At 44.2% G+C, this 20,551-nt stretch overlaps 1 protein-coding gene across 2 annotated transcripts in view; it reads left to right on the forward strand.

Annotated features, from left to right (window-relative positions):
- LOC129155140 (zinc finger protein 408) overlaps positions 1-20,551 on the forward strand; it is a 63,465-nt gene that overhangs the window by 33,203 nt on the left and 9,711 nt on the right. The window contains exon 8 of one of the 2 annotated variants that reach the window (XM_070554682.1): positions 3,791-4,024. The exons of the other annotated variant lie outside the window; for it this stretch is intronic. Coding sequence (XP_070410783.1) covers positions 3,791-4,024 — 234 coding nt within the window. The remainder of the gene's footprint in view (positions 1-3,790; positions 4,025-20,551) is intronic. 2 annotated transcript variants of the gene reach the window in all.

Below are 20,551 nucleotides of genomic sequence, written 5' to 3' on the forward strand. Positions count from 1 at the left end.
CGACGTGGTGTCCACGTCCAAAAATGGTCGCGGTAGGACGGCCCGAATTTGTAAAAAAAATAAATTAATTAACAGAGCATGTCTCAGAAATCCATTCAGATACATTTGTATGTGCCTACAGTTATTTGTATAATTATTATTTTGACAATTACTTAAGTATAGTTCAACATAGCATTCCAGCAAATATTGGTCCAATGGCAACGCCGTGTCCACAGCCAAAAAGTCGCGGTAGGACCCTACAAAACATTGGTCCGGCGGAGACGTGGTGTCCACGGTCAAAAATGAGGACGGTCCAAATAAAAAATAAAAGTTAACATAACATTTCCTAAAAATCCACTCAAATTTGTAGTTACATGTTTAATTGTTACGTGTAATTCACGTCCAGAAAAGACGTCGGTTCAACTTTCATTTTGGAACTATTTTTCAACTATGATGGGACGGACGTTGTTTCACCATTGATTAAACGTCCGAATGTTTGTTGGGATGCAGCAACTTTGGCGACACATTAAAGAGATTTGAGCAAAAAATCTTAAAGCTTTTCAAAATAAAACAACACTGAAGATATTTTCTATTTTGGTGCAGACGTTTGCTGACCTCCTGACTCTACTTTTCATGTTATTATTACAAGGTTTGTTATTATCTCACTCATAAACAAGATTAACAAAACATGCCTGTACCACTGGCAGATTTGAGTCAGGTCACCAGGGGATGGTGTTGCCATGGCAACCCAGGGAAGAACACTATGATTCTATGAACTCAGGTGAAATAAACTTGCTTGCTGTCCTGCGGTGGTTTACTTCAGGTGACTGATGTCGCATTTGCTCAGAGATAGATTAGTCAGGGATCTTTTTAGCTTATCTTTACTTTGGTGTTGCAAACGCAACATCCCTTATAAAGAGCCACCAGTGTTGCCACAGTTACCTTGAAATCGTAATCTGATTACTGACTACTGATTACTCCTTCCAAAAGTGACTTAGTTACTTTACTGATTCATTCATTTAAAAAGTAACTAAGTTAGATTACGAGTTACTTTATTTGTTACGTTTAGCATTTACCAAAAACACTCTCCACTGCCTCAACATAAAAACTACAACTGGTTTTGCCAACACTCACTTTATTGCAAGTGTTTTTTAACAGTAATGTCAACAAAGTATCTTCTTACATTTTAAGTTGAACTTAAAACCTGATGCCTGACATAATGCATGTTTGTATAAAAATAAGATTAAAAAATAGTCTTTCTTGACCTCACTTAAAATAAATAGTATTCATAAAAAAAATAAATACACAGAGCCAGCACAGAGCAGGGTTTCCCCCAGTGCTTTATAAGCCTGGCAGGCCGCCAGGCTTTGCTTGTCCACCCGCCAGGCTAAGCGTCATGCCCCGCCCCCCTCCCAGACCCTATTGTGTCCGCTGACACGAACGGCGCAGCGAAACTAGAGCCCTCCATCAGCTGATACTGGTGAGAAACAGCAGCGGAATGTGTGTAACCCCCCCATCCCCGCTCTCATAGAGGAGCGCTGCAGGACACAGCGCGCGTCCCCCCCCCCCCCCCCCCCCCCACACCCTGACGGCCGAACCCGCCAGGCTTAACTCATTTTCTGGGGGAAACCCTGCAAAGTGTACAACGAACCTTAATATTTAACTAATCCAAACTCAAAATAGTGACGATATATTTCCAGCTGGAAAATGCACCTCTCTCTCCTCCCGCCATTGTTGCTCACACTGTAGTACGTCCCTAGCTGGCGCTGCTTGGTAGGTGAGAACAAAAACATCCCGTGAACTGTCGCATACGAGACCGTTCTATTGTTTGGTAAAGCAGTATACTGCTTCCCATGTACGTGGAAAGTCCGCGTTGATTGGGTAAATGCATTATGCATGGCTGATCTTGGCTCTGCCCCTGCCGTGTTAGTTTTCCGTTGCTCAGGATTTTCTTAAGCAGAAAAAATTCAGAGTAAAGGACAAAATAACTCACAATGGCTTGAACAAGTAACTTTAATTTGTTTACTAATGTGGAAATAGTAACGCGGTAGATTAGTCATTACCAAGAAATGACTATATTAGAGTAACGTGCTACTTTGTAACGCGTTACTGGCATCACTGAGAGCCACATACATTTAAAAGGAACTTACTTCCAACACATAGTTGAATCCTTTTTGCTGTTTTTCACTTGTTGTTTTTAAATTTAAATAAAATGTGTTGTTTATTGTTAAAAATGCAAAACATTCAGTGTAGATTGTAACTAATACCTGACGGTACTTTACTTTTTGGACTTAAAGCCTAATGTCACTGTTTAAAGAGACTGATCTAAAATTCTTAATGGTTTCATTTGTTTGTTTTCTTATTCCTTTGTTCGTTCCTTGTTTCCTTACCCGAGGACACCTGCTTTAGTGACTGACTCAGACATTTAATGATGTTGACTTGATGTACCGCCACGCAGCGCTGACTTGACATGATACATGATGGTTTGAAGCAATGCATTCTGGTCCGACATTCTTCCATCCTGCAGAATGTTGCTGTGGCACGCAGCTTTAAGAGCTTGTGGCAGTGAGGAGACTGTGCTTAGGGCAGCTGCTCTCCTCTGTGAGGCTCTGTCTGGTGTTTAGTTCACATCTGTTCTCTCTTATTGTTACCTCCCCTAAAGGGGGTGGTGTGTGTTTAGCGCCCTTCTTTGACAGCTCTTTATTCGTACATACGGACACTGGAGTCTTCATTTCCTGCAGAAACACTGTTAATGATTTTGTTGTCACTGAGGAAAAGAACAAATGCTGTCAGTTTTACTGTCTTTTCTTCCTCTTTGTGATGTGATTCTATAGCACACGCTTAAAAAAAGAGCTAAACACAAGTTTAACTTTGACTATTTTCATTGATCATAAAGCTTGTTACTTAGTGCATTTGTATCAGAAAATAAAGATTTTATTAATTTTCACGGGTGTGTGGAGCAACTCATCTGATTTTAAGAAAAAGACCCAAAACTGAAGGAAGACAGTCACTTTATGTGGAGGAGGTAGAGGAGAAGTCATCATAGCTCAGCTCCATATATATTAAGTTGTGTTAAAATACATTTAAAAATTAGTTTTATTCATATATATAAATACACACATTAACCTAATACATTAAGACAGGTCATGTGATCTAAACTGCTATCTTCACTAGTAAAAAAAACAACCATTTAGCGTTTTAATCCAATCTGAACAGTAAACCATGTCTTGCAGGTCGTGTGTCAAACCCATTGTATGAGATGTTGGGAAACTGCTAAAATCATTTTCAAAGTTTGACCCAATTGGTTTCATTTCATCACGTTTCACCATAAGATGACCTGAGTGGAAAACGTGTCATGAAAGGCAGCGGGTGACAGGCTTTGATTCAAGGAATGAAAGGCTTTTGAAATATGATTATTTTGAGCATATGTGTGTAATAATAATCCTATTACTGACAAAAGTGTGGACATTTAAATCCATCAAATTCTTAAATAATTTGATAAAATAAATAAATAGTCATCTGAAACAAAAACCTGTCACGTTAAAGTTTGTGTTTCTGTCTGTAAACCCGTTGCTGTTGCATTGATGAGTTAATTTTTGCCGTAGAAGAAAAATTCATCTGAGAAAAAACTTCCAGCTGTGATCAATTACTGCAGCCTGCCATCCGTCAAACTGGCAGCATAATTTTTTTTTGTTTAAAGGCAAATTTTCTCACATTATTGGACTGATACATAATCATTTGAGTCCTCCTCTCTTTGTCGCCTCCCCCTCCACCCTAACATGTTTGGTCTTGGTCTGTCTGTCCGCCTCAGGGAACCTAGAGTACCATTTGAGACTTCACAGAGGAGAGAGGCCGTTTCCCTGCCTCGAGTGCAGCCAGGCTTTCACCCAGAAGCTTGATCTCCAGCGACACATGTTCTCCCACACCAAAGGGGGATTTCTCTGCAGCTTCTGTGGGAAGTCTCTGAGGGACCCCCACAGCCTGAGGTACCACGAGAGGCTGCACACTGGAGAGAGACCCTATTGCTGCTCTGTCTGCGGGAAAGGTGATAATCTGAAACGGAAAATGTAAAAAGAGAATCTATTTAGTTTGTAGAAGAGTTAAATAACAAGACAGTTTTCTACTTCATTCCATGAGGAATTTAGATCAGGCCAGGTTCCTCCTATAGGAAGACCGGTGCTCTTATCAGTGGAGCATGACGGCAAACTAAAGCTGCAGGATAAAAAGTCTTCAAACTGTTCAGTAAAAAGAACATTTTTCTATGTTCCTGAACAAAAACAGAGCTGTGAAAAAAAGATTGGTCCCCTTTTTGGTTTTAGTCCACACGTAACAGTTTCAGCTCATTTCATATTTATTTAAATTGCATATAATGGGATTTGAGTATAGTTGGAGGTACAGTGAGCTTTTAAAATGTGTGATATTTTGCAGTTTCATATATATATATATATATGGACTGCCTGTCCAAAATAAGTTGCCACCTGGATTTAACTAAGCAAATAGGTTGGGGCTTCCTATTGGATAAGTACTGCATGGGTGATTATCTTTCAGCTGACAACATGTTATTTAACCCCAACTGGTGCAATGAGTTTCTTCTCATTTCTTAAACAACCATGTGGAAAGACACATCTGGTGGTCGTGGAAAAGATGTTAGTCTGTTTGAGAAGGGTCAGATCATCGGCATGCATCAGTCAGAGAAAACATCTAAGGAGATTGCAGATTGCATTTGTAGCAATACACCAGCTACACTGGGTTCACCCACACCACTCAGACCACACAGCTTGCAGGTTCAACTCTGTATTAGGCTCTCCTGGTCTGACCTACACACTCCTAGTGCTCGTCCCAGGTCTCAGGGCAATCAGACTCTTCTCCTGGTGATCGGCCTCAGGTGTGCTCCGCCACAGCATTATTAAATAATAATAATAATATTAATACATTTTATTTCAAAGCGCCTTTCAGGACACCCAAGGTCACTTTACAGAAAACACGTAATTAAAGACTGATGAGTCCAGATAGACCCTGTTCCAGAGTGATGGTGCATCAGGGTAAGAAGAGAGGCATCATGCCGAGTGCCTACTGTACAAGCCTGTGGGGGCAGTGCTATGATCTGGGGTTGCTGCAGTTGTTCAGGTCTATGTTCTTCAACAGGATGTGCTCCAAGAATGAGGTCAGCTGACTACCTGATTATACTGAATGGCCAGGTTATTCCATCTTCCCTGACGGCACGGGCATATTCCAAAATGACAACGCCAGGATTCGATGGGCTCCAGTAGTGAGAAAGTGGTTCAGGGAGCATGACGCATCATTTTTACATATGTATTGGCCACCACAGAGTCAAGACCTTAGCCACATCATTGGGATGTGCTGGAGAAGGCTTTGTGCAGCTCTACCATCATCAATACAAGGTTTTAGTGACACATTAATGCAACACTGGATGGAAATAAATCTTGTGACGTCTGCAGAAGCTTATCGAAACAACGCCACATCGGATATGTCGTAATCAAAAGTTCAAGGCAACAAACTACTAGAGTGACCTTTGTTTAATTTTATTGGGTTTTTTTTTTTGGTGGAGACTTTTTTTTGTCCAGGCAGTGCACTTACACACATTTTTGTCTCTGACTTTGTTCTTTCATCCAATAATTAGGAGATTTGGAGCAGAAAAAAGTGCAGTTGAGACCAAATTTGGAAAAATAAGTTGATGAGGAGCCAGCCGGGTGCGTGAAACACATATTGGCCAACACACACACACACACACACACACACACACACACACACACACACACACACACACACACACACACACACACACACTCTCTCTCTCTCTCTCTCTCTCTCTCTCTCTCTCTCTCTCTCTCTCTCTCTCTCTCTCTCTCTCTCTCTCTCACTCGGCCGGCCTTGTTCATCTCCCCCAGCAGGCTGCAGCTCTGTCCTTAATGCATGAAGGGAAAGCACAAACTGCTGATTACACATATGTTCACATATTCTTTTCATGAAGCGTTCTACATCGTAAACTTGCTTGCTGAGTTCACTAGTTCTATTATTGAAGAAGTTGAAGCCATTTAAAACATGTTTTGTTCAGAAATCACTGAGTTTATAATTCTGGAGTGTTGACATCAGAAATGTGTTTAATGTCTATAGACTGAAGCGATTTTGGAAGAGCCTCTGCAGTTAGTAAGTAATTATCAAGCATAACTAGTACTTCACCTAACATTACTTATAATATATTTGACTCAAAATGCTATAATTATTGTAGTGAACAGCTTATTTTCCATCTGCAGACAAACTGATGATTTTGTCCTTTTTTCATGAGGCATTTACAGTTAAGTGAAGATCTGAACGATCATAGTAAAGAGTAATGTGGGGGAGACGCTAGTGAGTGCCAACAGTGTAGGATGTTGTGTTAAGCCCCTGCCTGAAGCTTCTCTCACAAAAAGCAACAGTGTTTAGTTGTTTCTTAATTTAAATGTTTTTTTAAAGGATTACTTTTAGTATTAGAAGTGGGGCTGTGTGGGGTCGTTGTGGTCGGCCAGTATCTTCCCTGCAGTTCAGAGAGCCGGTGAGAATTTTCCTGAAGGAGACGAGCTGACTTCTAACCAGAGCAGGAACCATTCAAGAGAAACTTTCTACATCTAAAGCATAAAAACACCCACATGCAAATGCAAGACCTGCTGATCTGAAGGTTCAGAGTGTGTGTAGCTTCAGTAAAACAAGTCTCATCATGGCCACCATGTCTGTTTTATTTTCTCAGTAAGGAATCTTTGTCTCCTTTTATCATGAAGTGCTGCTCCTAAATTGTGCCTGCAGCTCTCTTTGTTGCTACCGTAGCGCCGCTGGATTTAAAGCTCAGTAACTCAAACATCACAGCATAGGAAACAAGATTCCTTTGTCGTGTTTTTAGTACTACATGCAGAGGAATCTATCCTGAAGCATTTTTACACGGACTGTGCAAAACTAAAAAAACTTAGAAAATACTAAATTAACTAAATGTTTTAAGGGGAGACTAGGCAGTTATGGCTTGCTTTTAGCGTTCCTAGTGTCCCTTTAGTAGAACCCCTAAGCACAACTTAGCTCCTCGCTGTGTGATTGTTTTTTTAACACCTTAATCTAACTGTTGAAATGTCTCCCCAGCCTTCATTAATATCGACAGTAGCGATTCACAAGTAAATCAAACAAATCAGCTGTGGTCATGATCTATAACATGAAGGAAACTTGCTGGAAGCAGACTGCTGCACCAAGTATGTCAGCTCAACTTTTTTCTAAGTCCAACAGACTGGACTGGCAGTCCGAAGTTGCAAATTCGTTACAAGGCTCGGGATCACACGTGATTATTTGTTGCATTCTGGGATGTGGAAGACATGTTGATGACCTTACGAGTGTAAACAAACCGTGTGCTGCAGAGAAGAAGCAGATTTTGGAGAAAGGAAGCGTTAACATGTTAAAATCCCTAAACGGATGTGGGGAATATACAGGCATATGTTAAAGAGGAAAGCCAGGGACCAGTATTAGCATTATTAAGGGTTTGGATCCATATGAAAGACCCAAGACTAGAGAACCAACGACAACGTGTTGCCACTGTAGCTCTGCATAACAGACGTGTTCGGCCTACATGTTTGTGGTGTGAGCGGATGTAAACGTGCGGGTGAGACGTAAACGTTTCTTTTGCTTGTTTTCCTAGTAAAACGATCAAAATTGTCATCCTATAGAAGAAGTGTAGCAGGAGGAATTGTGTTGTGTCAGTGCGCCGTCATTAGCCTACCAGTGTGTGTGTGTGTTGTGTGTGCATGTTGCTGTTGAAGGAAAGACACGATGAGTAAAAAACATACACCATCTGTAACTTAAAAAAATGAAAATACTCCAGAAGGTGATGTTTGGTTGCTTTACAGTTGTGATCCAAGCGGGCCGACGAGACTCTGTTATAGATACTTGGTCTCCGTGAAAAGTTAGCTTGTTTTCCACCTTTTTCCCTGGGGATCACGTTACGCCCCACAACACAGCAACAATTTACCGTGGTTGCGTAATATAACCGATCCAATGAATAATAGAATAAATGAAGTTGCAAGACTGACAGTGAGCATGCTGGTGTCTGGAGTAACAGTTAAGGACTTGAAAGTCGCCAACATGGCAGCTGCGTCACTGATGACAACATAATCCCAAGCCCTATTCTGGCCACACAAGGCGGTGTGGGTCATTCACCCAGTAAAGGGTCATTTTAGCTCAAACTGGTTCAAGAAAATGATTTAACCCTTACCCAACATTAAAGCATTTGTTTGTGCTGACTCATGTATTTTTGTGTATAACTTTGGCTATGTTAATGCAATTGATCTATTTTTGGGGAGGATGTGTATTTTTGAAGGAATTACTAAAAATAGTTAGAAAAAATCTTCCACTTCCTTTATTATAACGCATAATTTTTTAGTAGCGTTAAGCATCTTTCTGCTTTTTTTTTGCGCCATTGACTTCCATGTAAATCATATTTTTATGATAAGCATAAATATTAGCATAATTTTTAAAAAAATATTATTTTGTCTGTGTTCTCAGACCATTCATTCATTCATTCATTCGATGGTTAGTTTTTACCGTTTTCCAATAGATGGCGTATTTTCTCCATATATAGCAGGGCAATGACTGACACTGCATTTGAATTAAATGATTCTGCTGTATTTCTTTACTTCTGACTCCATTATAACACATATTTTGCAAAAAAAATGGTTTGTGTGTTATTTAGAGATTCCATACAATAGTTTGCATGTGTGTGTTCTGAATTTTTGGTAATTGTGTTTTTACAGTGTGCCTTAAAAAATAAGCCTTTACTGAAAGTAGAAAATCTACTCATTCTCAAAATGGCATTTTGACATGTGTCACTCTGTATGCTTGTGCAGGCATGCTTGCATGCAGGGATCAAAGCACTTTACAAATCTTCAAAAGACAGATCTGTGATCATTATTTAGAGTAGTTGTGCAGGTGTGGCAAGGGGAGTGTGTGTGTGTGTGTGTGTGTGTGTGTGTGGGGGGGGGGGGGGGGGGGGGGGGGGGCGAGGTTCTCATGCACACTGTTGAAATCATGAATATTCATCAAAGGCATGCTACATATAAAAACCAAAGGATTTTCTGCAAAATTTCAGTTACTCACAATTTTACTTTTGCAAACTGTTATTTCAACAAGCACAAAGCATTTGCATGGATGAAAATTAAGATGAAGGCTGAAAAACTTCAAAGGCATACATTTGTTTTGCAAAACAAATTCCTGCAGAGCTGAGTTTGTTTACATGGAGTTGGGGTCAGTTTACACAGGCGCACCAATTCACTAAAAGTACATATGAGACTCGGATCCGGATTAATTTCTTTCTGCCACAAGCATGAGAAGAAGTTTCAACGCAGATCAACACCTGACATCAGGATTCTCTGTCGGCCTCACACTTCCTTCGTCGAGGGATCACCCGCTTCCTAGACGGCTTCGATTTATTTTTTTAACAAGAACAATCCTTGATATAATAATTAAACACACTAATAATATAGAGGGGAGGAGAAAGTATGACAACTGGACAGATGTTGACGACGTGGAACTCCACGCATTTCTTGGGCTGCTCGTCCCCGCTGGGGGTGCTCCGTTCCTGGGGGAATTTACTAAAAGCCTCTGGGAGGAAACAGAGAGGCCGATTTTCAGAGCCACAATGAGCCTGCGAAGGTTCCATTTGCTGACGGCAACAGTTTGATGACCGCTTGAGGGCAGCACGCCGGTTGGTGCAGCAGTACAAGCTCGCTCCCCTCTGGGAGGTGTGGGACTTCCGGGTGGGCTGGCTCCCTCTTGCCTACAACCCCGGTGAAGATGTATGTGTGGATGAACAGCTCGTCGGATTCAGAGGTCGCTGCAACTTCCAAGTAGTATATGCCCTCAAAGCCGGCAAAATATGGCATCAAGCTGTGGGTGGTGTGCGATGTGGCCTCTTATGTCTGGGGGATTTTTCCCTACCTGGGCAAGATGACGCGAGACGCCCCGGCACAAAGGGAGCAAGGGAGGCGGGTGGTGCTGGAGCTCACCGAGCGACTGAGCAGCTGCACTGTCACCACGGACAGAGGCGGTTTTACCATTAGGCATAGGTAGGCGGTCACCTGGGGCCCCCTTGTGTTGGGGGGCCTCCTAGACCTGACCGCCGGCACCCCTCTGTTAATGCCACAATATTCTTATTACCAACCTGTGGCCGCAGACGGGATTGGACATACTTCTCGTTACCATAATTCCTGAACCGTTCAAGATATCACTAAAATTCAAAAAGTGCTGAAAAGATTAAAAATGGGGCTTTTCGTGCATATACAATACATTACGGTAGTCACCGGGATTCCGTCTTGAGCGCAACGAATCACAACTCAGATTCAGAGACGTGCTGTTTGTCATCCAAAATGCTCCGTTTTATAACTATTGAATGGCTGATCAGATTCAAAAACTTCCAACGGTTCCTAAAAGTACATGTAGCGTTATGGATTTATGCTCTTTTATGAAAGAGAAACCATGCTACGTATTAATTCGGAATATTAATTTTAATAAATCAATAACCAAATTTTATATTGTTCAGAAGACTCAAAGGTTGTTTTCATCCATAAACTGCCGATAATATCTGAGTGTCTGTGTTTCAGTTCAATGAGGAAACCAGTTTGACGTTTAAAAGTTTTAATTCTTCAAATTAAACTAATGATTTTGAAATTGACAAACAGGAAATACAATCAACATTGATAACTTTGTGGGACAATCTTTTTAACAGTTGATATGCTGTTAATGCTCAAATAGACCTTCTGTAGGTGAATGAAGATTGAGAGTGATATGATGTGATTATGGATGCGTGTGGGTGCCAAGTGTAGTGAGAATTGAACATGAGATGAGATGAATGCATGTGTGCATCTGATGTTGCTTCAGGAAGACACAGGTGTCTGAGTGAAGTGATGGTTTGAATAAACTTAGGTTTAGTGGAAAAGATGCATCAAAACGCTATCTGTCGTGTTTTGCCTCACCGAAAATCGGACCCTCTGTTGGACCCGGGACGTCACCTTAGGATGTTTCATCCAGGTCACCTTGGCTGGCAAAGAAGACAAAGATGCGCTGCGACCCGGTCCAGAGTTGCCCCTCGGTACACGTTGATGGTAAAGCGTTTTGTCGACGCGCTTTCTTAAGTTAATTCACTCAGAAATCAAAAGACTTGGTAATGAGTCTGCGTTAGAAGTTGCGGTTCAGCTATTCTGCCTGGCGTGGCAGAAACAGCGTGAGAGAAGGGGGGAAGAACGAGCCAACAGGCTCTGCCCCCCCTTTGGTTTTCAGGTCTGTTCTCTCTCGTTGTCCAACACGAACTGACTCATAAGACTGAAAACTTACCAAAAACCTTTCTCTTCTCAAAGCAAACGTGCGTCATCAAATGTGTCTGGAGTTTACTGTGAGCAGGTGTGTGTGGATGTGTGTGAATGTTTGTGCTTGAGTGTGTGTGAAGGTCAGTAACAAACATTCTCAACATTATTTAAGAATGGATTCATTAAACCATTATAATTACCCCAAAGCATAAGAACCATTCATTTGATTAAATACATTTATAATGAGCAAAATGATAATGGTTATTTTTAACATTAAAATCAAGAAAAAGAAGTTTAAACTTTATGTTTTGACTTGGTCTGGGTACAACTCATGTAAACACATCTTCTGGTAGACTGCAGGTGGTTGATGTTATGGTTTCCTCCCAGACTCGCTGGCGTTCAGGACTTAATCTGTGGGCGAAAGTTCTCAGCGACCCAGCTTTGACACAGCTGAGTCCAACACCACCTTTGTGATAGAAAACCCATATTTCCTCACGTTACATACATAAAAGCAGCTTTCCAACTATCTATAGCATGAAGCAATCAGAGTTATGGAAAATATCGCTACGAGGGGAAATCCTGCTGTACAGCCTGATTGAAACGGAGCGCAGCGCCGCGGTGAAAGCGGATAACGGAACGGGGAAGCTAATTAGCATAAAAACCAGCATGAAATTATGGAAATGCCTCAAAGAAAATCAACACGATCTATTAGGTGTCCCAGAAGGCTTATATCTGAAGACAGTGACCACGAAGAAGGACAGATCTCCAGTGAACCAGGGTATGAACGTTTGTTCATTCTTTATTTTTTTATTTGAACAACCCTCAACTATTTGCTAATTGTAAGATTCAGCTTCATTCTGTAGTGGCTGACTCGAGCTGAGCGAGAGTTGGAGATGTGGCGTGGCTTCTTAACCCAAGCGCGGAGTGACTGACGCCGGGTGGAGTGATCACGCTGTTTAATCTAGGAGCCGGGTGCGCAGCGGTATGAAGAAACAGCTGAGCACAGCGGCTCCCACAGCACAGGGCTGACTTCTAAGAGTTGTCAGGTCTCTTAGATCTGGCTGATCTGGTTTGCATAGGCTGAGTGATCTGAGACGATCTGGTCTAGACTCTGAGTTCGGTTCGGTGAGAAGGATGACTGAGTGATTCGGCGTTGTGCGGCATTTCCTTAAGTAGACTTGGCGGGTGACGTGAACCGGAAGACTGGCACTGGGGATGTTGAGTAATGGAGTTCGGATGGTCTGAGCGGCTCTGCGGTTCCTCCCTTGAGGAGGTCGATGGTTGTGAGGGAGACTGCGTGACACATTCCAGCATTATTTATCTTTTTACAATAAATAATTACATTTGCTAAAACAAAAAGTTTTTGGTATAGCAGTGCACGTTTGCACCCCATGGCAGTGTGAGGTGTGCAGGACTCTGCCTGTAGCTGAAGAGAAACTGCTTCAAGGTCTACCACATCAAATAAAAACGTCAGAAAGTTTACAAAAATAAATGGTCCTAAAAACTGCTAAAAAAGATACCAAGGTTTAAACTTTTTTAAGAATAGATGCATTACAGATCAAAGTTTAAATTGTTCATTCCAAATTGTTCACCCAGTAATTTTGAAGTTCCTGTTCAGTAATAAATGTAAAAAAATTCAATTCCGTTTTTTTGCTTTTCTCACTTTTAAGCTGATTTTTAAAGGCTTTAATAGAAATAAATTCTAAATACAAACCATACACTGAAAGCTGAGGTTGTTCTGAAAAAAGAAGAGTTACACACACTTTGTACTTTTTATTACAATTTTACAGCCACAAGATTAAAAAAAATACCAGGCGGCCCTGTTATAATTATGGTCATAAGAGGGTCATTAAGACGGCGATGCACAAACAGGAAGTGATTGGTAGTCATTCCACTCCAATCCAGTTGGTGGCGGTAATGCACCAAATGGTTGTTTGCCAAGTGCCATAAGACCACAAATAATAATAATAAGAGAGGTGGGAGCGTTCGTAACAAACTCAAAGCGATAGTCAAAACATTAAGCATGACATGAAGTTATCCTAGTGGCTCCAATAAGAGAGAGAAGCTGCATGTTTCATAAAAGCTTTTATTTTCACTTCTGAAAGTGACGTCGTTTCTCGATAAACATCAAAAGGAAGCAGAAAGGAAAGACAATGGAAAATGTTTAAAAGGAGGAAAACAAAGACCAAAATGGAAAACAGAAAAAAAAAACAAAGGCAACAGCACAGGAGCACTGACAGGAAAAAGAAAGCAGAGCAAATATTGAAAGCACTCAAAAGGAGGGAAAACAGGAAAAAAGAGGAGGACTAATAAAAAGGGAAAATAACTCATGTCAGAAGAGGGGAGAGTTTCGCAAATCCAGTTAAAGGTAAGATTGTTGAAAATTTTGTGTAAGGGGCCCCATGTCTGTGTTCGCCTTGGGCCCCCAAATTGCTAAATCCGCCTCTGACCACGGACAATTTTTTCACATCATTAGCCCTTGGAGAAGAGCTGCTCCAAAATAAAATGTGTCTTGTGGGCACAGTTAGGCGCAACAAGCCAGAGCTGCCACCACAGCTGCTCCAGATGAGAAGCAGAGCGGTTCTGTCCTCCCTCTTCGCCGTCATCTCCACCACCACCGCGGTGACCTACATACCGAAGCGCAGACGGGACGTTCTGCTCCTCAGCACCAAACACCATCGGGTTGAGATCCAGGAGGGATCGCAGCAGAAGCCGACTGTAATCCTTGATTACAACCACTGCAAAGGGGCTGTTGACAACTTGGACAAGGTAATTTATTTAGTTTTATTATAATTCGCCAACCTAATTGCATATTTTATTTATTTATTCATTTATTTTAATTTCAGCTCGTCGCAACATACAGCTGCTGCAGATGAGAAGCAGAGCGGTTCTGTCCTCCCTCTTCGCCTTCACCTACTCCACCACCGCGGTGAACTACATACCGAAGCACAGGCTTGCATGCACGCTTTGGCAGAAAATGTGGACAGGCAGTGTGCGAGGAGCACTTATCAGCTGAGTGCTTAACCTGCAGCTGTTAGCTCACTCCCCTCTGTGTTTCTCTCTCTCTCTCTCTCTCTCTCTCTCTCTCTCTCTCTCTCTCTCTCACACACACACACACACACACACACATGCACACACGCACACTTTTTTTGTTCATGTGCTTTAATAAAGTGTTCAACTGGCCATCTTTGTAAGTGCATTTTTTTGTGCTCAAAGGACTTTAACGTGTGTATTTTAGAAAATATGACATCAAACAAAAACTACAAAGTGAGCAAAAAATATTTTTACGCCTATTTGTGACACTCCAAGGCTGTGACAACTTACCCACAAAAGAGGTCATCTGGACATAACACACAAAAAATGATTAGATTTTTTCATTTTTTGTAGTTCTATTTCGTCTAGTCTTAGCCCTTAAGCTAGCTGCTATTGGAAGGATGATCTCCGCATCAGCCAGTCATGAAGAGCTAAAATGTACGCCCACCAATAGTGGGCCCCCTCGTGGTATATAACCGCAGTGACCACACTGCTCACCTCCTTTTTCTCTTCATGCCAAGCTTGAGAGCTTTATTAAAGAGCAAATATTATCCTAAAAAGAGCAACATTATCCGAAGACGACTTACCAGCCATGTCCAGCGATGCCAGACCCTGCCCGACCTGCCAGACGGGCTCCATTTCCAGCGGTGACCTGCACGCTAAGTGTGAGGTCTGTCTCGGGGCTCACCACGCTGGCCTGGCCTTGACCCCGCAGGCCTCGTGCCCGTTCTGTGCCGCTCTGCCCGTGGCGGAGAAGATTCGCCGGGTCGAGTACTTCACTCCCGCCGCCGACGAAGAATTTCCGGTCGCTGACTCGTACCCGCTGGACAAGGCTTTGTATTTCTTCGACGCCGGTCAGGAGCCGGCTGGCTTCAACGGGCTGGATGACGTCACCGACAGCGAAAACTACGATGAGGCGGCATCCTTCCTAGACATAACGGAGGTCGACGAGCTTCGCTCAGCGGGTCCTCCTGCCCCAGTGGCTTCTCGCTCCTCCCTGCCAGCAGTAAGAGCACTGCTCCAGGAGCTGCCCGCCATCATTTCTGCGGCAGCAGCCCGCAAGGGGCTAGCTGTGCCAGAACCGGCACCGCCTGAAGCGGATGATTTGGCGGGAATTTTCGGGGCGACTCAGACACGCTGTCCAGACCCTATCTGGCCGCGCTTCCCCGCTGCTATGAGCTGCTGGTCTGCCGCCTTCTCCGAGCCTGCCAAGCTCAAGGCGCCAGTCTCCACGTATGCGCCCATCACCAAGGTCGAGGGGTTTTCCGACCAAGGCTGGCCGTCCGTTCCTCCGCTAGAGCCGGACTTGGCCTCGCTGTTCGGCGCCAAGAACCACCTCGCTGGCCCGTGAGCTGTTCCCACTTCAAAACATGACCAGCTGCTAACGCGGCTCACCGACCGTGCACATCAGTGTGCCTTTCAGACCGGCGCTGCAGCGAATAACATCGCCCTTCTTGCCTTCGGCGTCTCAAAGATGATGGAGGAGCTGGAAGCTCCCGAGGAGTCGAAAGCCGTCATTACTAAGACTGCTGATGCTATCCTCAATCTGTGTGCTGCTGTGCTCACCGGTTCTGCTCGCATCGCTGCCTGGCAGACCCTCATCCAGCGAGCGATCTGGCTGAAGGCCCTGCCCTCTATTCCGGAACATCTGCAAAGGGAGATGCTAGACGGCCCCATCACCACCGATGTTCTGTTTGGTCCCCATCTTAGGGGCGTCATTGAGCGGGCTCAGAAGATGGCCGAACTATCGGCTATGGTGCGAGACCTGGTCCACCCTCGGTCAGCCTCGCACTCCGGCCGTTCAGCCAGAGGATGGGACAAACGGCGCGGAAGCTTCAGACGTCCAGCTGCACCGCCCGCTCCACGGAACCGGCCTCCTGCTTCGGCTCCACATCAGCGGGACCAGCGAGATGGCTTACAACGGTTCCGGCGGGGCCAGCAGACACAGTCTTGGCAGTCCCAAGTGCAGGAGCCTCGCAGAAAGCAGCCACGGAAGTGACTCTTTGGGGGGAATGTGTGTGTTACTGATTGTTCTGATGTTGTTGTTGGTTTTGAAATAAAACCCAAAAAACGTCACTCAAAGAGCATAATCCTACAGTCCTCCGCAGAATCCTCTGCCGAGTTCTCACACATGTTCCCCACACCAAGCATTGCTGCACGCACACATGTTCCTGCAGGTACAGGCAGTCATAATACACGGCCAGCCGTAAGGGTGCGCTCCATTTGCGCTCCGGCCCCAGCATCCGGCCAGGCCCAACTCTTCCCGCTCTCCCCACACCGTTGGGTGGGGCGGGATGTCAGGTCGTTGTCTCGACCACGCGCGGCGGCACAGTGCGCGGCTCCATCCGCTGGCACTCTGTCGCCCCCGTGCACGGGCCCGGCTCCCACTCGTCCTTCACTCTCGGACTTCACGCTCCATGGTGTGGACCAGCCTGTTCCAGCTGTTTCGCAATCGCCCTTTCGAGCGCAGCCCTCCATGGGTCGCCCCCAGTTCTCTGGTACGGGCGACGGCGGTAAGGGCGCATACACAACCCTCGGACGTTGTTCACGTGACCGCGCACACGCGTCCACTGTCGGAACGCGTGCACGAGTGGCGCCGCCTTTGTATCATGAGCAAATGGATTTCGGACACCATTCATTGCGGTCACACACTTCATTTTCAGGCCACTCCACCTCCCTTCAACAGGATCGTGGAGACGACGTTCACATCGCAAGTACAGTCTCAGGCACTAGAGCTGGAGCTGCGGGAACTTCTGTCCAAGGACGCTATTTCCCGAGTCCCTCGCGGATGTAACGGAATCAAAGTGATGTCTCTATCTAAAGTTGTATTTTAATACACTGTAGGTAGTTCACTTTTTATAAACAGAAGAATAGGCTGTTTTTATCATCAGGGAGTTTAATGAAACACTCTGTATTGACTTTGAGACAAGAAAAGAGAGAGAGATGGGATCGTTTGAGAATCTTTAATTTCTGAATTATAAATTCTAAACAATCTACCAGGACTACTTTGTGATGGATGAGAATGGATTCGGATGTTGTGTTGGTGCGTGTGTGTGTGTGTGTGTGTCTGGTTCAGATTCTCTAGGCTGACGTCAATGAATCTGGTCGTCTTTGTTATGACTAGATATCACGAGGCTTATAAAGTGATGACATGAGCCGCTATTTTGCCGTGTACGTACCCAGTGGGGGTCTCCCAGGTAGATCAGGAAATGCCAGGTCTGGAGACCTCTGATGTACGATGGAGCTGTCGGTGCAGCGATCACAACGTTTCAAAGCCCGTCTGGAGGGTCGACCCCGGTACCGTTCGGCGGCGTCAGCAGGTGCTCTTATTTTGAAAGGACGTCGTCTGGTTGTTAAACGACGAAAATCTCCCGCTTCACAGTTCTTAGTTTAAAGAAGAAAACACATCTGGCCAGGCTGCGCTTTCCTTTAGGATGATGGTGAATAGAACTGAAGTCAAAATGGAACTGACTTAAAAATGGCGTTGCCTTGTTTTATATCTCTGAATTGTTGATAAGTTTCAGTAAAGTGGATTGGACACTTGAAGTCAACACCAGATTCTCCTGCGGCAGCCGAAAGCTCTGATTGGTTGGAACAATGTGTCATGCGTTTCTATGGAGATGAGGATCAGTATGTCTGTGCCGTAGTCCTGTTTTCATTAAACATAATTCATGACATATTTATTTCACAGATCATTCACTTGATTATTGTTGATCAACATCTGTTTTGCTTAATAATTTTAATCACAAATAAAGTACTTTGATTAAGTAAAGTTTCTTCTTCTCCTTCGGACTCTTCTCCTGGAATGTAAACAGTCTGAGGAACACCCGACCTTGGTTTTTCTACACGGTGTTATTGTGCACAGGGGGCAGCTGTATGGAGTTGAAAACCATGAACTTCATAACCTTACATATCCCCCCTTTTCAAGGTCAATGTGGTCCTTCAAGAGACCACTTGGTCGTTGAACAAACCCAAGTTATGAAGAATCTTGACAACAGAACCGGATGCGATCCCAAGGGAACAGCCATCTGTGGTGAGGTACGAACCCCACGCCAGAGAACAGTCTCGCATACTCCTCAGGAAGAACACAAGTCAGCAGGTTATTAATTATTCCCCATGGAAGCCATAAACGAAGCAACAGCAACGTCATATCCTCACGGGCAATAAAGCAAAGCAGGAGCAAATCTTGAACGTATCCACGAACAGGGTAGTATTCCAATTAAAAATCGATTGTTGTATCCGCAGGCAGGGTAATATTCCAAATAAAAATTGAACTTTGAAAGAGTACTTATCGTAATCCACAAAAAGGGAAGAGCAGGTGACAGTAATCCCAACGAATGAGGTGTCCCAGCAGCCATGCCGGAACCACAGTCGTCCAAGGCCAACGAGCCGGACCACCACCCAGGAGTAGTCGATGCAGATGACGAGTCATGGATCCACCCCCAGGATGCAGGATCCTCACAAGCTCAGCAGAGGAGAGAGAGCACAGTGTAGGCACTTCAATGTAGACACGACAAAAGTGCATTTCATGTCATCAAAGAAATAAAAAATAATAAAAACCTAACTCTATGAGTGCCTTTTGTACCATGTGTTAGTTTTAAGTGTAATTACCCATTAAGTGAAGAAATGGATGCAGCCCTGACTGTGTAAGATGCAAAAAGGAATGATGCGAGAAGCAGAAAAACGAAAGAAACCCTAACTGGTATCAGTGAATCCTCACTGTAAATACTTGTGTCAGGACAGGGGCAAAATTGGTTATAGCCCAGTAGGATAAATCAAAGAATTGATAATCACGAACATAATTTTCACTGTAAACATCAACTGGTCAAAGGTACTATAAAAAAAAAACAGAAATGTAAATCAGTACTAAAATGTAAATCAGTGGTTAGTAATCATGTTCATGTTAATGTACCCTAAGGAATTGTGATTAGTAAAGATTAAAACAAAACAAAATTTTGGACAACAGTACTATGTGACCTAACCCACTCACTGTTACCTGACTCCAGGAGCCCACAGCACGTCCGTCTAAACACACCTTAAGTCTGCACGTGACGTATAACAGGAAAGACAACCATGTACACTCACAAACAAACAAATTTGTGTAATCAGAGATAGAAATCTGTGGAACCAACGGGACGTATTTATCACCCCCCTTTTGAAATAGTGGATTGTTGTTGTTGGTATCGGCCAAATCTGTGGGACCCTTGTGCAGTTTGATATGGTCCCTGTGTACCCATTTGTAGACGGGCGCCTTGTTTTTGTCGGCGATCTTGATCTGATACACGACCGGAGAGATCTTATCTGTAATCAGGTATGGACCCGACCATCTGGGCAGAAGTTTCTTAGCCAGCTTCCCCGAGGTCGCATTGTTGTTACCCGTTTTGGGAGCGAAAATGTAGTACCAGGCCTGGTCACCTACATCGAGTTCGGAATGTGAGGCTTTCTTATCGTAATAAGTTTTTCTGCCTTCAGCTGACTTTTCCAGAGATGCCTGTGCGAACGAGGATGCTGCAAGCAGGTGATTTCTCAGGTCCTGCAAGTATTGGCCGCTCGTACACGCCGGGGCTGTGTCGGACTGAACCTGTCGTTGATACAGCAGGTGAAGCGGTAGGGTCATCTGTCTACCCGTCATCATTTCAAACGGGGAGACACCTGTAGACTCGTGAGGGGTAGCGCGTATGGCCATGAGGACCAACGGAAGTTTCACATCCCAATCTCGGTGGTTAGCTTTCACGTACTTTTTTAACATGCTGATAACCGTGCGGTTCACCCTTTCGACCTGGCCAGAGGACTGGGGCCGGTGGCTAATGTGGAACTTAGCCTTGACACCCAACAGTTCCCAAAGATGTTTCATCACGTCAGAGGTGAAATGGGTACCCCTGTCCGAGTCGACCCTCGCGGGCAAACCGAAGCGGGCAAAAACGTGATTCAGCAAGAGGATCGCTGTAGTCTTAGCCGTGTCATCAGGTGCTGGCAAACATTCAACCCCTTTGGTGAATGTGCAGGTGACAGTCAGTATGTACTTACTCCCTCTGGTGGATTTGGTCAGAGGCCCCACCCAATCGAATTGCAAGTCCGACCACGGAGTGGTCGGCCCTTTTTCTTGTAGGGGAGCTCTGTGCGTAGGGTTGGACGGCTGAAACTGACAACAAACCAAGCAACGCTCGACGTGGTCCGAGATATCATGACGCATCCCCGGCCAATAAGCA

The sequence above is a fragment of the Nothobranchius furzeri genome, chromosome 9 (genome assembly GCF_043380555.1).
Source record: "Nothobranchius furzeri strain GRZ-AD chromosome 9, NfurGRZ-RIMD1, whole genome shotgun sequence".
In the NCBI taxonomy this organism is placed as follows: domain Eukaryota; kingdom Metazoa; phylum Chordata; class Actinopteri; order Cyprinodontiformes; family Nothobranchiidae; genus Nothobranchius; species Nothobranchius furzeri.